We start from the raw sequence: 19,540 nt of genomic DNA, 5'->3' as shown, positions 1-19,540 counted from the left end.
TCAACCTTTTAAAACTGGTAAAGACAATGGAGATGGACTTTTAAGGCACAGTTTCTTCTGTTTTAGTCCAGCTTCTGCCCTAAAGGCAACAGCATGGTCCTTGCACCCCTAGTGTATACCAGACGACCTTGGAGTGATGCAGAGAGAGGGTGTTTTTAACTTTAGTAGCTCTTGGTTTATTTCCATATCTATTAGAAAGAAACTTTTTATATTTTCACTAGTGATATACAGTTTCCTCTTAAATGTAAACAAAAATAATTAATTTAAAGACAAATATTAAGTAAATAACTGTACAAGAAGAATTTTGATGTGGCCTGAAATCTTGAAGATGATGTGAGAATGATTGACTTTTAGCAAACACTTCCTTAAATGAATTCAGACTCAAAAATAGCTTTACCTTCAGAAACCAAGGGGATAATGGTGGTTTTGGTTTGGATCCCTGGGGGAAGAAGGAACAGCATATTACTTTTTCACTGTTTACCAGCCAAGCCTCTGCCACTGAAGTCATTGCTGGGGCTACATGATATCTCTTGATGTCAGCTTGATCTAAATGGAGAGCCTTTGGTCTACAGCCCTCATTCTTCCATAATATTTTATATTTTTGTCTGATGAAAGTAATACAGTGTCCTTAAAATAATAGAATTAAAATGTTCCTGATATAGAAAAGTTCAGAGAGCAGCTTAAACACTTTATTACCTGTAATCATGGAAGCATGACAACTCTAAAACTTGTAAGCCAGCAGTAAAGTTAGCTTATCCTAGTTTCGTTGACCAGCCCTTAACCTAGTTTCATTGACCTGAACTAAGTATAAAATCATATTTTATCAGAAGTGGAAGCTATTAGCTTAAGAAGAATTGCTTCCATTTTGACAGTGTCTTTATTGTGTTAATAATAGTCACAAGCTCTTCTTTGGCTTATTCTCAGACTTTCACTCTATCTACTCTTAATCACTCTTTCTTTTTTATTTCCTACTTCAAGGTGAGGCCATGGAACAAGGTTTACGAGACTGCTGTCGATCCATACGAATTGGAAAGATCCTGATTCAGAGTGATGAGGAGACACAAAGAGCCAAAGTATATTATGCCAAGTTCCCCCCAGACATTTACAGAAGAAAAGTCCTTCTGATGTATCCAATTCTCAGTGAGTTGTTTGCATTTAATTTGTAACCTTTGATTAGGGTTAAAATTCAGCTTAGTGCCTACCTTCTAGGTACCCTTCTTTAAAAATGAAACTGTTTCTAAATGTGTTCTTTTTTTGTTTTTCTCAGTTGGATTTGAAGTTGCCCTGGGCAGTTCTCTGGGGAATTTTTATTGTGTAATAAGAAAATACACATTAGTCAAACTTTATTAGCTCCAAAAAGCTTCTATTTTAAGATTAACAGATTGAAGCAAAAGATTTAATGAGGCAAAATATATAGAACACGGAATATATATTAAAATATGTCCCTTTTCTAGCTCAGAGTATAGCAATGGTTTTCTCAAGGATTTATTCTCTTTGGAGGTAATATTTTTTTCTCCTATTCTAGTCTTTTCCTATGCTTGCTCAGATCCTAGAGTTGGGGGTAGCAGGTGGGTATTACATTTGATATCTCAAATACTGAATGAATTTAGGGCTTGTGCATTTGAAAGCTGAAAAGTACATGGGTTATGTCTGTTGTTGAAAATAACATCATTTATAAAAAATGGGCATCTTCAAATGAAGCTTTATCTAGGAGTATCTTATGTTAGATTACTAAACTGCTTTTACTTTGAAGCAACTTCAAAGGTATTTTGAGATGAATGTTAAAGTTTCCAATGCATTTGATTTTCATTTGATTTCAGGTACTGGAAATACTGTAATTGAAGCTGTAAAGGTTCTCATAGAACATGGAGTTCAACCTAGTGTTATTATCCTACTCAGTCTGTTCTCCACTCCTCATGGTGAGTTCAACAAGAGGCAGCATCTGGGGCTCTGGATGGTCATGGAGTGGTTAAGTGTGCATCTGTCCAACCATTCATCCTGAAGAAAAGTTCATTTGCTTTCACATTAATTCCTAACTGAATTTTGATAATTATAACCTGTGTTTGTCACCTCTAAGCTTAGTTGTAATACTTTACACCATTCAACCACTCTAATGTTCAAATTCAAATGGAAAAGTATGAACTAACCACACTGAAGGGAATTGCAGTTGTTTTCATGGTGGCCCTGTTTGAGTAGAGCTTGCTGGTGGCTGAAAGGTCCCTATTTCTCTGGCTTCCCACCTGAGCCTGAGAAATGCTCTCAAACAGCAAGAAAATCAAGGTTCTAGCTAGCCCTGTGGTCTTTCTGAAGTAAGCTTTGTAGTATGAAGCAAAGAGCAGAAGTTTTTAAACTTAAACTTCTGCTCAAAGGGCATGATGAAAGAACTTGTGTTCTTCATTTACTGAGAGAGGTAAGCCTAATTTAAGACACTGGGTTTCTTTGCCATAAGACAATTATGAAAGTATCCTAAAAAAAAAATCATAAAGGCATGTAGAAATTCAGTGTTTAGGATAGTCATTGAAGAGACTATCATTTTCATGTAAGAAAAAATTTGAAAGTATATAAGTGACTTACTTGGAAATAGTTAAATAAATATACAGTTGACCCTTGAACAATGTGGGTTTGAACTGCGTGGATCCACTTATATGTGGATATTTTTCAGTACAACACAATCCATGGTTGGTTGAATTCATGTATGTAGAGGAACTACAGATACAGAGGGCTGACTATAAGTTATATGTGGATTAGCCTCCATGTTGTTCAAGGATCAACTGTATGTAATATAAAACTGTTAAATCGTGTTTTTGAAAAAATATTTAATGATGTCAGAAAATCTAAATGTAAAAGCAGAATGAACGATAGCTTTAGTGAGGCTGACCACTCAGCCATCACCACAATCTTCTGTTGACTTTCAGAACTATGAGTTAGGCTGCAGACTTTTTTAAGAGTTAGAAAAGGAGTGACTTTAGCCTTGCATATAGGAAGGTCATATCCAGGACCTGCTTACAGTTTTCCTCACGTTTGATCAATCTATTTTTAGCAACTTTATTGAGATATAATAGACATACAATATATCACATATTTAAAATGTAAAATTTGATACGTTTTGACATCATTGCAACAAAAAAAAAATTTGGTCAGTCAAAACAACAGAAGCACAACAGCATTAGAATAGGATAAAATGTCATCACTAAATTTAGAGATGACTAATACAAATTATTATGACTACCAAAATCTGACTTGGGTTTAACATGAAACCTAATAAGTCTTTCCTCAACATGAGAGGCTAGACAGATGCACAATACTAATTCAATTTTTATTTGAAATTAATAGTGGTTGTCTTAGGGTGGTGGAATTCTAAGTGACTTATGTTATTTTTTAAGCTTTTTTTTATTTTCCAAATGTTCTACAATGAATTTGTATTTGTTTTATAAGAGAAATGTGTTGCTTCTAGTTAGAGCATTTCCTCATTTCCAAAGGTTCCGTATCTCAGTCAACCATGAAGAGGCTACAGAAAAACCACTTGAGAGAGTCACACTTAGTAGGCCATTGATTATTTTGCTGTTTCATAATGAGAAATTACCTGTAGTTCAAATGTTGATGGTTACAAAGGCTGATTTGCTTGGTCATCTGTCTATATAACAGAGGTAGCATTGTAAATTTTGAGATCACCAAATAATTATTGGGTTTTCTGTCTTTGGGAGTAGAAAAGTAACTGTGTTAGTTCTTTTTTTTAATTTTTTTTAAATTTTTTAACTTTATAATATTGTATTGGTTTTGCCATACAATGACATGAATCCACCATGGGTGTACATGTGTTCCCCATCCTGAACCCCCCTCCCACCTCCCTCCCCGTCCCATCCCTCTGGGTCATCCCAGTACACCAGCCCCAAGCACCCTGTATCATGCAACGAACCTGGACTGGTGATTCGTTTCACATATGATAATTTACATGTTTCAATGCCACTCTCCCAAATCATCCCACCCTCGCCCTCTCCCACAGAGTCCAAAAGACTGTTCTATACATCTGTGTCTCTTTTGCTGTCTCGCATACAGGGTTATTGTTACCATTTTTCTAAATTCCATATATATGCGTTAGTAGAATAGGATACTCATTCTTTGACATTATAGATGAAAAAATCTTCCTCTGTAGCATCCTTGCTATGGCTTTTTAGTTTGACTGGGATCCAAGCTAGTCCCTGTCTTTTCCTCCTCCACCTCCTCCCCGCCCAGGCTAGAGTTATAAATTCTCAAAAAGTAGCTTTCTGTGATATAATAAAAAAGTCTTTGCACTTGTTTCAATGTGTTCCAATTGAGAAACCATCATCTAATGTATGATCCTGTTTCCAGAAGGACTGTATTCTCTCTATCAGCTGCCTTTAAAATAAAACAAATGACTCGTTAGGGGAAAAGTTGCTATAACTGAATATATTTTTCATGTATTGAATACAAAACAGTTTGATTCTAAGAATTTATTAGTGAATGGGTGGAAACATAGTCTGACTACTATAAAAACTTTTAAGGTATCAGAAATTATATAAATAAGAGATTAACCAAGTCTAACTGTTTGTCCAAAGGTTATTGCTCTCTGTCTTCTGTCAGTAGTAGACCTATTGACTGACCATAAAATTACTGAATTCTAGGTAATGTTATTAAAAAAAATCCCACCATAATGACAATTTTTCTTTTATTTTTGAAGGTGCCAAATCAATCATTCAAGAGTTTCCGGAGATCACAATTTTAACTACTGAAGTTCATCCTGTTGCACCTACACATTTCGGACAGAAATACTTTGGAACAGACTAAGTTATTGAAGGAAAATTATTCTTCTGTGTAATATTACAGTTATGTTTTGAGTTTCTACCTGTTTGGCTAATTCACTTAAGGGATGACATAGAAAATTGTGTTAAAGATACTTTATAATGTTTGGAAGTAGGTATAGTAAAAAGGAAATACTTGAGTTTTTTTATTATTATTTAGTTATTTCTTGACTGTTGGTACCAAATTCAACAATGAAGCACATACAACTCTGAAAATGCTTTAATAATGCTCTTATACAAATTGCTGATTCCTCAGTGCATTGAAACTGTTCCCTAATTTATGAATCTCAGTTTAGAGGTTGCTTGCAGCCACAAATAAAACCCAAATGGAAGTCAGTTCATTGGCCCACTATAGTTTGCATTTTGTTTAGTTTGCTTTTAGTTCTAGGGAGATTTCATGTATGTGGCTGTTGTTACCTTCCCCTACTCTTTACTTTGTGGTACTATACATGTTGGTAACTTGGAGAGAATGAAAAAAGAATACCTCCTAGAATTTTACATTTCCACTAATATCCTCACTCAATTGGCACTCTTCAGTTAAGCCATTATGTTCTTCGTGGCTCGTTTCCTACCCTATGCATTGTTGGTAGGTGCCTTGTCAGTGTAATGCAGTGAAGAGGATAGTAGGGCATTTCCAGCACTGGAACTGTGACGTTAATTTACTTAGTTTGAACCAGGGATATCTGGATGCTGACAAAGGAGGGTTAAATAGTGTTAATGGTATTGATGCACTAGAAATAAATTAGTTGGTGGTGGTTTTTCTGAGATATGGGAGGAAAGATGGTTTCTTGCTGAGTTTATGGCCAATAAGTAAATTAAAATGCTTCATTTTTCACTTGGATGTTTCTACTAAAAGTCTTTGATTTGGAGCTTAGTTATTTTGCATGTTTGTCAATTATAGTTGTATTAAAATGAGAAAAATACTTGATATTAAAAAAATCCTAAGATTTATATGTGTTTATATTTAGGCTCCTGAAAAGAAGAGAAATCATCTTAGAAATCGCTGTTCACATTCTGAAACTTGCTTGTAGAATCCTGATCTCATTTTACATTGATATTAAAACACTTTAACAGTGGTGGCTGGTTGATTACTTGATTAATTATACTCCCATAGTCCCATAGGCAGCTGTTGTGGCTTCTGTTTAAAACAAACAAACAAAAAAAAACCGAAAAGAGTAGCAGGCAGTTTCTTAAAAAGAACCAAAGCAGATCAGTTCAGTTCACTTCAGTCGCTCAGTCGTGTCCGACTCTTGGCCACCCCATGAATCTCAGCACTAAGCGCGACGGCGGCTGCGACCAGCGCGCACTCAGCGTGGCCGAGAGGAGCTACCCCAGTCCGAGCTCAGGGGCAGAAGCCGAGGGAACCCATGCCCGAAGGGTGGTGGCCAAGAGGAGTTACCCCACGTCCGAGGTAAGGGGCAGTGGCCGAGAGTGCCAGGCTGCAATGGCGCAGGAACGGCAGAGAAGAGCTACCCAAGTCCGAGGTCAGGGGTGGAGGCTGAGAGGAACTACCCCACATCCGAGGTCAGGGGCGGCAGCCGGGAGGACCAACCCCATGTCCAAGGAGTGGTGGCTGCGCGGGCGCAGGAGGACCTAGAGGCGCTATCCCATGTTGAAAGTCAGGAAGGGCGGTGGTGAGGAGATACCCCTCGTCCAAGGTAAGGAGCAGTGGCTACGCTTTGCTGGAGTAGCCGTGAAGAAATACCCCACGTCCAAGGTAAGAGAAACCCAAGTAAGATGGTAGGTGTTGCCAGAGGGCATCAGAGGGCAGACACACTGAAACCATGCTCACAGAAAACCAAAGCTGATAGAAGGCAGCAAAGATTTGGGAAAAGGAAGAAAAACTGGTATATGATGGATTACATTTTCCCTTTGGAGTCTAGAAGCACTTCACTATATTTTTCCCTTTATTTTTGAATACTGTCATAACAAACCAAGATTAATAGATTACCCATATTACAATTCTTCCAAGGCAAATGTTGCTTTCATATTCTTATCATCTATACTTGTCAGTTAAATATTTTGATACAATGTGGATTTCCTTTTGTCCTGATTAGCAGAAGCTGTAACTGAAGCGAATTGAAACCAAAATCTTTCTCTCCTTATCCCAGGAAAGATGTGAGTCAGCAAATTTAGATAGAGACCAGATCTTCTTTAGGTTGATGCATTGAATTAGTTGGAAAGATGATGTCTACCACTGTAGGCATCAGTGCTTCTGAGGTAGTGCTTATATTAGGGTTTCAATATTTTGTTAGAAGTGACTTTCTAGAACATGAGACAAATTCAATATGGAGTATAGTTATAAAACCATATTTCAAGCAAATTAATTTTATATTATCAGCTATTTAAATTTAATATGTCTTTATTCCTTTTCTTCACTATGCATGATTGGTAATTGGTTATATTTGGTTCCCACATGAAGAGAATTCCTACTATAGGCAGTAGGAATTGTTCAGTGGTGTTACATTTCCCCTGGAGATTTCAAAAACAGTTGTAACTATGTCTTCTGAAGTTTGGATCTTTTTAACAAATGAAGCATTATTTGTAGAATTAATCACTTGCCTGGTGGCTTCCCTGGTGGCTTGACGGTAAAGAATCCACCTGCAATGCGGGAGACCCGGGTTCAATCCCTGGGTTGAGAAGGCATGGCAACCCACTCCAGTATTCTTGCTTGCAGAATCCCCATGATAGAGAAGTCCTTGGGGTTGCAAAGAGTTGGATACAACTGAATGACTAAGCACAGCACAATCACTTGCCAGGACTCTTTGAATCCAGGAAGATTTCTAAATGACAAAAAATTAGCAGACTATCCAAAACTATATTGTTTTTAATGACATGAACTTTACCACAGTATAAACTGTAGACTCCGTGTTGAAGAAATCCTAACACAATAAAAACAAGAAGCAGTATACATCAGTGTTTCTCAAAAGTTGAACGTCCTGCAGAATCACTTGGAGGGCCACAGATGGCTGGGCCTCACGCCTGGAGTTTCTGGTTCAGTAGGTCTGAAGTAGGGCCCAAGGACTTGCATATGTGAATTCCTTGGTGATACCCATGTTGCTGGTCTGGTGGCCACAACTTGATTTCAGACATTCCTTTTTTTTTTCAGACATTTCTTCTTATGTAAGCATTTAGGTACAAATTTCCCTATACATACTGGTTTAGTTACACCCCACAAATTTTGAAATGTGTTTTCATTTCATTTGGGTCAAAATACTTTTTCATTTCCCTTTTGATTTCTTTGACCTAAGGCTGTTTAGAAATGTGCTATATAATTTTCAAATATTTATTGGATTTTCTAGATTCCTTTTCAATATTGACTCCTAATTTAATTCAGAGAATACATTTCATATGATTTGAATCCTTTTCAATTTTAAATTATTTGTTTTATGGCTCATAATATAGTCTCTCTTGGTAAATCTTCCCTGTGTGCTTTAGAAGTATGTGTATAACGACTGTTGTTGCATGGAGTGTTCTATAAATGTCAATTAGGTTATGTTGATTGAGTGTTGCTCAGGTCTTTGATTTATTTACAAATTTTCTGTCTATTCCTTCCATCAATTATTGAGAGGTGGTGTTGAAATCTCGGACAAATTTTGGATTCATCTGTTTCTCTTTTCAATTCTATCAGTTTTTCCTTCATATGTTTTGAAGCTATGTTGTTAAGTGCATGAACTTTTGAGATTGTTTTGTCCTCTTGATGGATTGACACTCTGTCATTATGAAATGTCTCCTTTTATCCATGGTAATATTCTTTGTTCTGAAATCTACTTCGGCTGTTACTAATATAAACATTCCAGCTTTCTTTTGATAGTATATAGTATATATATGGTATATTTTTTCTCATTCTTTTACTTTTAACTTATTGTGTTTTTATATTTAACCCTTCAGGAAGCCTGGTGTTAGATCTTTCTTTTTGTAATCCAGTTCAACAATCTCTTTTTTAATTGGTGTGTTTAGATCATTTTAATTAACGTGATTATTGATATGCTTGGTTTTAATCTGCCATTTTGCTATTTGCCGTCTGTTAAGTCCCATTTGTTCTTTATTTGCTTTGTCTTCTTTTTGACCTTCTTTGGATTAATTGAATATTTATGATTCTATTTTGTCTTTTTTAATGGTTTATTAGATATAATGCTTTTTTAGTGGTTTCTTTAGGGTTTATAGTATATATACCTTTAACTTATCACAATCTATTTCACCTTTCAGAACTTAAAATGCTTCCATTCCCCCTTCCCCAGCCTTTGTGCTGTTATTGTCATACATTTTGCTTCTACATATGTTCAACTCTGCAATGTGTTATTATTATTTTTTGCTCTCAACAGTTATCTTTTAAAACTATGTAAGAAGAAATAAGGGGAAAAGTCATTTTAATTTATCCATATTGGGTGCTTTCCATTTATTTGTATAGATTCAGGTTTCACATATTATTTTTCTTTCTACACAAAAGACTTCCTTTAATATTTCTTATAGTGCAGGTCTCCTAGTAAGAGAGTCTTTCAGCTTTTGGGTGTTTGAGAAAGTCTTCATTTCACCTCTGCTTTTTTTTGTTTTCACTCTTTGGCTGTGCCATGCAGCATGCAGGATCTTACTTCACCAACCAGGGATCTAATCTATGTCCTGCTGCAGTGGAAGTGTGGCATTTTAACCATTGGATAGCCAAGGGGAGTTCCTTCACCTCTGCTTTGAAAGATATTTCGCCAGTGTGGAATTTTAGGTTGGCAGTTTTTTGTTTTTTTTTTTCTTTCAGTAGCATGAAGATGTTGCTTCACCATCTTTCTTGCATGTTATTAATCATCTGCTGTTATTCTTCCATTTATATTTAATGCAATTAGTAATAAAGCAGGGTTTGCTGCTGCTGCTGCTAAGTTACTTCAGTCGTGTCCGACTCTGTGCGACTCCATAGACGGCAGCCCGCTAGGCCCCACCGTCCCTGGGATTCTCCATGCAAGAACACTGGAGTGGGTTGCCATTTCCTCCTCCAGTGCATGAAAGTGAAAAGTGAAAGTGAAGTCGCCCAGTTGTGTCCAACTCTTAGCGACCCCATGGACTGCAGCCTACCAGGCTCCTCCGTCCATGGGATTTTCCAGGCAAGAGTACTGGAGTGGGGTGCCAGTAGGGTTTACATCTGCCATTTTGCTATTTGTTTTCTATATGTGTTATATATCTTATTTTGTTTGTCTATTCCTCCATTACTGCTTTCTTTTATGTTAATTGGGTATTTCTATGTTGAACTGAACTGATGTGTGCTTATGTCAAGGATCCCCCAGACCACTTGCAGAACTCATTAGGAATCAGAATTCATTATGTTTATGATTTATTACAGCAAAAGAATATGAAGCACAATCATCAAGGTGCATGGGATAAAGTCTGAAGAAAATCAGGTACAGGCTTCCAAGAGTCCTCTTCTGGTAGAACTGCACAGGATACACTTAATTCCTCTATCTATAGATGGAATAATGTGTGCAAAGTGTAGTCTACCAGGGAAGTTCATTTGCTTAAGACTCCAGAGTTTTTAATTGGGATTTGGTCACATAGGTACCCAGTGCCTGCATGATTGATCAGTTTGCAAAACAGATCACCTAAGGAAAGCAAATGTTCACCATAAATCACATTACTTACACAGACCACCTAGACATATTGGTATAGTGTGTTTCAAAGCTCCGAGTGTACAGAAACAGTTCTATGAGTTAAAACATTCTAAGAGCTCAATTCCTAGTAGTTGGACAAGAGCCTTTAATGAAAATAAACTCTTTAGGGAGTGTGCAAATTTTGAGCACCTAAGACCTGCTAAGTTAACTCTTTCCTGCAAAATTTGCCCTCTTGATCTTTGGCTCACTTATAGGAAAATGGTGGTATTTTTCTTAGTACCTGTATTTAGTATAGCATTTATATAAAATATACAGTAATACATTAACATGAATATGCCCAGCATGGAGGTACTGATAGACATGAAGAAACAACTAGTCCATCCTATAAAACCATTATATACATCTCCATATTTTTGTATTACTTTGTCTTTGGCTGATAGTTATTTGTACCTTATGATAAACTTGTGTAGAATCACATTAATTAACTTCATTGAATCACATTAATTAACTGATGTTAACTACATCTAGTTCCTTTTAACACCAACCAGTTTCCATTGATACCACATTCTAAGGAGTCTTTAATTTAATTTCCCAATACATAAACTTATCAATATTTGTATGAGGTAATAGAATCTTACCAGCAACGCTAATATTAAACTCTTTCACACTATGGTTATAGTCCAGTTTTGTTTCTTTCCACATGCCAGTAAAAATCAGAGAGGTTATCTATTATACTTTCCAGCATAACTGGCCTTTATCCACTTACAAGATGTTATTATGTGTGGCTATTGTTTGGAGAAGACTCTTGAGAGTCCCATGGACTGCAAGGAGATCCAACCAGTCCATTCTGAAGGAGATCAGCCCTGGGATTTCTTTGGAAGGAATGATGCTAAAGCTGAAACTCCAGTACTTTGGCCACCTCATGCGAAGAGTGGACTCATTGGAAAAGACTCTGATGCTGGGAGGGATTGGGGGCAGGAGGAGAAGGGGATGACAGAGGATGAGATGGCTGGATGGCATCACTGACTCGATGGAACTCCGGGAGTTGGTGATGGATAGGGAGGCCTGGTGTGCTGCGATTCATGGGGTTGCAGAGTCGGACATGACTGAGTGACTGAACTGAACTGAACTGATTGTTGCAACTGGCCAGGATTTTGGTAATTTCCAGGTTCTAAGTTATATGTGTATTAATTTGCTAGTGTTGCCATAACAAAATACCATAGACTGAGTGACTTAAACAGTAGAAATTTATTTTCTTAGTTCTGTAGTCTAGAAGTCTAAGATAAAGGTGTTGGCAGGTTTAGTTTCTTCTGAGGACTCTTCTTGGCTTGCAGATAGCTGCCTCCTCTATCCTCACATGGTCTTTCCTCTGTGTGTACACATCCCATGTCTCCACTTGCATGCTCTCATTTCTTATAAGGATGCCAGTCATAATACATACATGCTAAGTTGCTTCAGTCATGTCTGACACTGAGACACTATGGACTGTAGCCCACCAGGCTCCTCTGTTTATAGGATTCTCCAGGCAAAAATACTGGAGTAGGTTGCCATGCCCACCTCCAGAGGACCTTCCTGACCCAGAGGTCGAACCCACATCTCTTACATCTTTACCACTAGTGCCACTTGGGAAGGGCTATGCTAATGGCCTGATTTTAACTTAATCACCTCTTTAGAGGCCCTGTCTCCTATACAGTCACAGTCTGAGTTACTGGAGGTTAGGGTCAACATATAAATTTTGTCCCTAATATGGAAACAAAGCTAGTCATCTCTTTGTAGTTCCCATGATTTTACTGAGACTGTCTCCATTGTGTGCTGTTGTGTGGCGTGGCCTATCTCTTTCTTACAGCAAGTAGAAGAGTGTGATTCAGTATAGTTCTGATTCCTGCTATAACTACACTACAGGGTATATCTTATTTTGATCCATTCTTGGGATGAAGGGTAGCAGAGTTACATCAATGCAAATAACTCTTTGCCCCCAGAGAACTTCCATAAGTCTGAAGGTCTAAAATGTTTCCAGAAATGTGCCCTAGCTGGAGTCAACGACCCATTGCTGATTCAGGCTCAGTCTGTTTTTAAATTGTCAAGAGACTCTGTTGAGGATTAGAGTGCAAGGCTTTTCCCAACCTTGAGGCCTAGCATTGCACAGCGCTATTCATTGAATCTGCCCGCTCTAGTTCACTAAAGCTCCATCATCTCCCCACGCTGATTCCCATTCTTTTCTTTTCTTCTGAAAGAGTATCGCTGCTGATTAGTCTGTTCTCACTAACACAACTTTTTCTTCTGTTTGCCACTCATTAAAAATGAGATGAGTTTGTCTTTTGATGCTTAAACTGGCACCTGTCTCTCCTACAGCTCTCTTCTATATCATGACCAATGTCTGCTATCTTATGGAACAGTCTACCAGGCATGTTGTTGCCATTGTATACTAATTGCCTGAGTGTGACTAGGATACACATTTTGTACCCGAAAGTGTTGGGTCCTTCTTACTAAGGTTATATGGATAGTAGTTACACCTAGATGTAATTTACTCTGCTTCTGCTGCTAAGTCACTTCAGTCATGTCCGACTCTGTGCGACCCCATAGATGGCAGCCCACTAGCTCCTCTGTCCCTGGGACTCTCCAGGCAAGAACACTGGAGTGGGTTGCCATTTCCTTCTCCAATGCATGAAAGTGAAAAGTGAAAGTGAAGTCGCTCAGTCGTGTCTGACTCTTCACAACCCCATGGACTGTAGCCTACCAGGCTCCTCTGTTCATGGGATTTTCTTGGCAAAAGTACTGGAGTGGTTGCCATTTCCTTTTCCAAGTATGCCATAAAGGCCTCCCCAAGCCCTCCTTGCCTCAAGGTAGGGTCATTTCCTGTGGGGACACAAGCTAACACTACGATGCCTACTACCTTATTCCTATCAAAAACCCATTGTTTCTGTTTTATTTAGTAGCTTTACACCCACAGAAACTAGGATATGCACAGCACATTTTAGCATCATAGGCATGCAGCTGCTATATTCTCTCCATAATAGCCAGGAACATAAATATTAGGTGACCAAAGCTTACAGTCAACACAATGATCAGTTTTCCAGTAGCTGTATGGTGCATGATTTGATAGTTTAGTAGAGCATAATTATTAGAAGTTTCTTCCTAAATGATATTGTTTATAAATCAAAAGATAATGGTACATTAATAGAGTTCCATTCAGCCATTAACAGTTGATCTTGTTCATCATCATAGCACATGACCAGAATGTCTCTCAGAGTAATACCATTCACACTTGCAGGCTTCTATTTAACCTTGTTAAGGTCCAAAATGGGACTGGTCTGGGCACATATACAGCTTCATCCTGTGTCAGGCATCTGTATAATTATACCAGTCTGTGTGCATAAATATTTTTCTCTTCCTCTGAACCTCTCTTGAAGAACCAGTGTAGTGTTGGACCCCTCTTGTTCCATTAAGCCATTTATTCATTCTTTTACCTTCAGTTGCTATTTTTCCTTCTTTGTAGTTGTTATTGATTTTATTTTTATTTTATTTTTATTTTTTTTCATTTTATTTTATTTTTAAACTTTACATAATTGTATTAGTTTTGCAAATATCAAAATGAATCCATCACAGGTATACATGTGCTCCCCATCCTGAACCCTCCTCCCTCCTCCTTCCCCATACCATCCCTCTGGGTCGTCCCAGTGTATTTGTTATTGATTTTAAACCAAACCTTCCCATCTTTGGAAGGAAGGTTAGATTCAGTGATAGTGTTGGTTCAAATTGCTAGCAACAACAGTAAGTCTAGCAAATGCTTTCCTTTCAGTCCATTTCCATTCATACAGAGTAGGGTTACACAGATAAAGAACTAGTGGGCTATCTTGGCCACTAGGCAATACAGCTGCAGTCATTGTCAATTCCAGTTTTGCAGTAGGGGGTTGAAAGTGATAGGTTATGGTGAATGGTGTCGGATTCGTGATCTCTGAAGAAGATTTAGCTTCAGGACCAGGGATCAGTCTTGATCACTCAACAGCTTTTGTGTAGCAGAGTTTTATTAAAGTAAGAAAAGGGACAGAGAAAGCTTCTGACATAGACATCACAAGGGGGATGGAGAGTGCCTCCTTTGCTAGTGTTAGCAAGGGAGTTATATACTTTTTTAAATTGGTTATTACAATTAATCTAAAGAATGTCTCAAGGTTGTAAAAATTTTACCAGACCCACTCCCACAATTTACATTTTAGGACAACAGGATTAGAATTTAACAATAGAAAGATCCTACCAGACCCATTCCCAGACCCAATGTAATATACATTCTAAGATAGGATTAGTCAGAAGGTTTTCAGAAAGGAGAAACTGTCCTCGAGCAGGATACATTGTTGTTATAGAATCCCTAGTACAGAGTTTAAACTGAGTTGTTTGTTGTGTAATCATCAGTTCCAGGCTTAAAGGAAAAAAAAAAAAAAAAAAACATTTTATGTGACTAAGACAGTCTATAAGGAAGGTAGAGTGAGAAAAAAAGTTTGCCCTTTCCTCCTCCTTGAGAATTCCAGACCCCTCTCTCCTTGGGGACCTCTAGACTTCTTATCAACCTGCCTAGGAATTGACTCTCTCAAAAGTATAATCTATCCCAAAAGGGCCTGATAAATTCTGGCATATAGTTTTGAAGGTTTAAACAAGAGTTTCTTGCTTAGGGATCATCATGGTTCTGGCAAGTACTACTGTAGTCCTGGTCCTGAAATCACTGGATTAAGTAGGAAAAAGGAAAGTTGAAGTGATGTGGGGAAGGGTTGTATAGTTTTACAGTATCCTCCCTACTCTTACTTCCATAGATTCCCTACAAAAGTAGAGGAGTCTAGCGGGGAGTAATTCTTTGGTTGCCTTCATGTTGGCACATGAGCACACATTCATAAATGTATGTAAGATTTCATGCCTTTGTCTTCTGCCAACTTTTTATTGAGAAATAATTCACATACCATGAAATAACCCTTAAAACATTTAATTCAATGGTTTTTAGTATATTCATAAAATTGAGCAACCACCACAATCTAATGCCAGAACATTTTCATCAACCTAATATGAAATCCTGTGTTTATTAGTAGTCACTCTATTTTCCTTCCACCAGTCCCTAGAAACCACTAAACTACTTCTTACTTTTTTGGATTGGCCTATGCTGAACATTTCAGCCATGAAATTAAAAGATGCTTACTCCTTAGAAGGAAAGTTATGACCAACCTAGATAGCATATTCAAAAGCAGAGACATTACTTTGTCAACAAAGGTCCATCTAGTCAAGGCTATGGTTTTTCCAATAGTCATGTATGGATGTGAAAGTTGGACTGTGAAGAAAGCTGAGTGCGGAAGAACTGATGCTTTTGAACTGTGGTGTTGGAGAAGACTCTTGAGAGTCCCTTGGACTGCAAGGAGATCCAACCAGTCCATTTTAAAGGCGATCAGTCCTGGGTGTTCTTTGGAAGGACTGATCCTGAAGCTGAAACTCCAATACTTTGGCCACCTCATGTGAAGAGTTGACTCATTGGAAAAGACCCTGATGCTGGAAGGGATTGGGGGCAGGAGGAGAAGGGGATGACAGAGGATGAGATGGCTGGATGGCATCACCGACTCGATGGACATGAGTTTGGGTGAACTCCGGGAGTTGGTGATGGACAGGGAGGCCTGGCATGCTTCATGGGGTCGCAAAGAGTTGGACACGACTGAGCAACTGAACTCAACTGATGCCGAACATTTGATATAAATGTAATTATATATAATCCATTTTTCAGTCGATTTACATGTATATTGTAAGGAAAGTTTTGGACTTTATTCTTTTTTCTGCATAATTTTAAAATACATCTTTATTAGTTTATCATACAAATTAATGCATACAATATGGACAGATATAATTTTCTTTCTTTGAGTCTGTTCCCACTCACCACTTAATGACACAAGTTGATCTCTCAAGGAACAAATACTCCTATTTTCCCATACTCTGTTTTTTTAATTGGAGGATAATTGCTTTACAATGTTATGCAGGTTTTTGCCATACAACAATGTGAATTGGCCATGTGTATACATATATTACCCCCTGCTGAGCCTCCTTCCCACCACACCCCCATCCCTCCTCTCTAGGTCATCACAGCACTGAACTGTGTTCACTGTGTTATATAGCAGTTTCCTACTACCTATTTTACACATGGTAATGTATATATATCAATGCTACTCTCTTAATTTGTCCCACCCTCTCTGCTCTTTGCATGATTTATCTTTACTTTCAGCCTACTTTTATTTTTGAATCTAAACTCTCTGCTATAAACGTCATGTAGTTAGATATTATTTTATCCATTTTATTTCTGCCTTTTGATTGTATTGATTAATTCATTCACATTTAATATTATTATTGATGTACTTGAGTTTATGTCTGCCATTTTACTTTTTCATTTCTGTATGTTGTGTATCTTTCTTGTGCCTCCATTCTCCCTTCCCTACTTTCTTTTGTATTAAGTTTTATAATATCACACTTTAGTTATTGTTCACTATATTTTTGAGTTATTTACTTATTGGTTACTTTAGACTGCAGGGCTTACCATATACATCTCAGTTTACCAGAATCTAGTTTAGATTCATACTGACTTAATTCCAATAACAGAAATGTTACTCCTGTATAGCTCTATTCTTTCTTCCCCTTCTTTGTTATTGTTATATGTGTATTACATCTAAATGTTACAAACCCAACAGTTCATTGTTATAATTCAGTTCAGTTCAGTCGCTCAGTTGTATCTGACTCTGAGACCGCATGGACTGTAGCACCCCAGGCTTCCTTTGCCCATCACCAACTCCCAGAGCTTCCTCAAACTCATGTCCATTGAATTGGTGATACCATCCAACCATCTCATCCTCTGTCATCCCCTTCTCCTCCAACCTTCAGTCTTTCCCAGCATCAGGGTCTTCTCCAGTGAGTCAGTTTTTTGCATCAGGTGGCCAAAGTATTGGAGTTTCAGCTTCAGCATCAGTCCTTCCAATGAATATTCAGGACTGGTTTCTTTTAGGACGGACTGGTTGGATCTCCTTGCAGTCCAAGGGATTGTCAAGAGTCTTCTCCAACACCACAGTTCAAAAGCATCAATTCTTTGGCACTCAGCTTTCTTTATAGTCCAACTCTAACATCCATACATGACTACTGGAAAAGCCATACCTTTGACTTGATGGATCTTTGTTGGCAAAGTAATGTCACTGCTTTTTAACATGCTGTCTAGGTTGGTCATAACTTTTCTTCCAAGGAGCAAGCGTCTTTTAATTTCACGGTTGCAGTAATCATCTGCAGTGATTTTGGAGCCCCCCAAAATAAAGTCTCTCACTGTTTCCATTATTTCCCCATCTATTTGCCATGAAGTGATGGGACTGGATGCTAGGATCTTTGTTTTTTGAAGGTTGAGTTTTTTTTTTGAAGGAAGACAACTTTTTCACTCTCCTCTTTTACTTTCATCAAGAGGCTCTTTAGTTCTTCAGTTTCTGCCATAAAGGTGGTGTCATCTGCGTATCTGAGGTTATTGATATTTCTCCCGACAATGTTGATTCCAGCTTGTGCTTCATCCAGCCTGTTATTTCGCTTGATGTATTTTGCATATAAGTTAAATAAGCAGGGTAACAATATACAGCCTTGACGTACTCCTTTCCCAGTTTGAAACCAGTCCACTGTTTCATGTCAGATTCTAACTGTTGCTTTTTGACCTGCATACATATTTCTCAGGAGGCAGGTAAGGTGGCATGGTATTCCCATCTCTTTAAAAATTTTCCACAGTTTGTTGTGATCCACACAATCAAAGGCTTTGGCATAGGCAATAAAGCAGAAGTAGATGTTTTTCTGGAACATTACTGGAACATCTACATCTGGAAAAAGATCATTGCTTTTTCAATGATCCAATGGATGTTGGCAATTTGATCTCATGGGGTTCCTCTGCTTTGTATAATTTTATGTCTTTTAAAGAAACTTAGAAAAGAACAAAAGTATAGTCATAGAGTTTGTTATATTAACCTTCCTATTTATCATTTCTTTTTTCCCCATTATTTTGTGTAGATTCAACTTAACTATCTTGTATCATTTCCTTACTCTGATATGGCTTTGCTCCCTCCTAGTATATGATAGTATTATATGTTACATTATATGCAGATTATTTTGGACAATTGCTTTTATTAAAGCAAAAAGGAAAGAAATGTGCATTTATATATTCATTTATAATTATATTATGAATCAATATATGCTTTACTGATACTCTTTGTGTGTGTGAATTTGAATTAGTGGCCTGAGGTTACTTATTTTCATACCAAAGAAACTTCTATCATATTTCTTATTAGGCAGAGCTTCTAGCATCATATTCTCTCATTTCTTATTTATCCAGGAATGTTTTTCTCTGTTTTTATTTTTCATGGTAAAATACACATAATGTAAAATTTGCCATTTTAATAATTTTAAGTACACATGTCAGTGGCATTAATTATATTTACAGTGTTGTACAACCATACCACTATTTATTTCATTTTTTATTGTCTGGAACAGAAACTCTCTAACCATTAAGCAATGGTTTCCCATTCTCCTCTCACTCCATACCCTGGTGTCCTTATATCTTCTTTCTCTCTCTATGAATTTGCTGAATCTAGATATTTCATGTTAAGTGGAGTCATATAGTATATATGCTTTTGTGTCTGGCATGCATAATTTTTCAAGGTTCACTCATATTTTAGCATGTATTAGAAAGTCATTCCTCTAAGGCAGAATGATATTCCATTGTATGTATATACTAATATTTGTTTATTCATCTGATGATGGACACTTGGGTTGTTTCTGCCTTTCAGGTATTGTGATAAAGCTGCAATGAGCATTAACATATAAGTATCTGTTTGAGTCTCTGTTTTCAATTTTTAGTATGTATGTGGGGATGGGATTGCTGGGTCATGGTAATTCTGTGTTTAGCTTTCTGAGAAGTTGGTAAATTTTTTCACAGCAGCTGTACCACTTTACATTTTCAACAGCAATGTACAATAGTTCTACTTTCTCTGCTGCTGCTGCTGCCAAGTCACTTCAGTCATGTCTGACTCTGTGCCACCCCAGAGACAGCAGCCCACCAGGCTCCCCTGTCCCTGGGATTCTCCAGGCAAGAATACT

General features: G+C 37.6%; 1 protein-coding gene across 2 annotated transcripts in view; it reads left to right on the top strand.

The window, feature by feature from the left end:
* The window catches only part of UPRT (uracil phosphoribosyltransferase homolog), a 30,192-nt gene extending 24,296 nt beyond the window's left edge, over nt 1-5,896 (top strand). The window contains exons 5-8 of one of the 2 annotated variants that reach the window (XM_070784897.1): nt 979-1,140; nt 1,821-1,919; nt 4,700-4,844; nt 5,789-5,896. In XM_070784897.1, coding sequence (XP_070640998.1) covers nt 979-1,140; nt 1,821-1,919; nt 4,700-4,806 — 368 coding nt within the window. In that variant the 3' untranslated portion in view covers nt 4,807-4,844; nt 5,789-5,896. Of the gene's footprint in view, nt 1-978; nt 1,141-1,820; nt 1,920-4,699 lie in introns of both variants that reach the window. The other variant, XM_019956228.2, reaches the window with a different exon arrangement.
* Nucleotides 5,897-19,540: the final 13,644 nt, after the last annotated feature.

The sequence above is a fragment of the Bos indicus genome, chromosome X (assembly GCF_029378745.1).
Source record: "Bos indicus isolate NIAB-ARS_2022 breed Sahiwal x Tharparkar chromosome X, NIAB-ARS_B.indTharparkar_mat_pri_1.0, whole genome shotgun sequence".
NCBI classification, from domain to species: domain Eukaryota; kingdom Metazoa; phylum Chordata; class Mammalia; order Artiodactyla; family Bovidae; genus Bos; species Bos indicus.
This window is presented reverse-complemented; position numbering and strand designations above follow the sequence as displayed.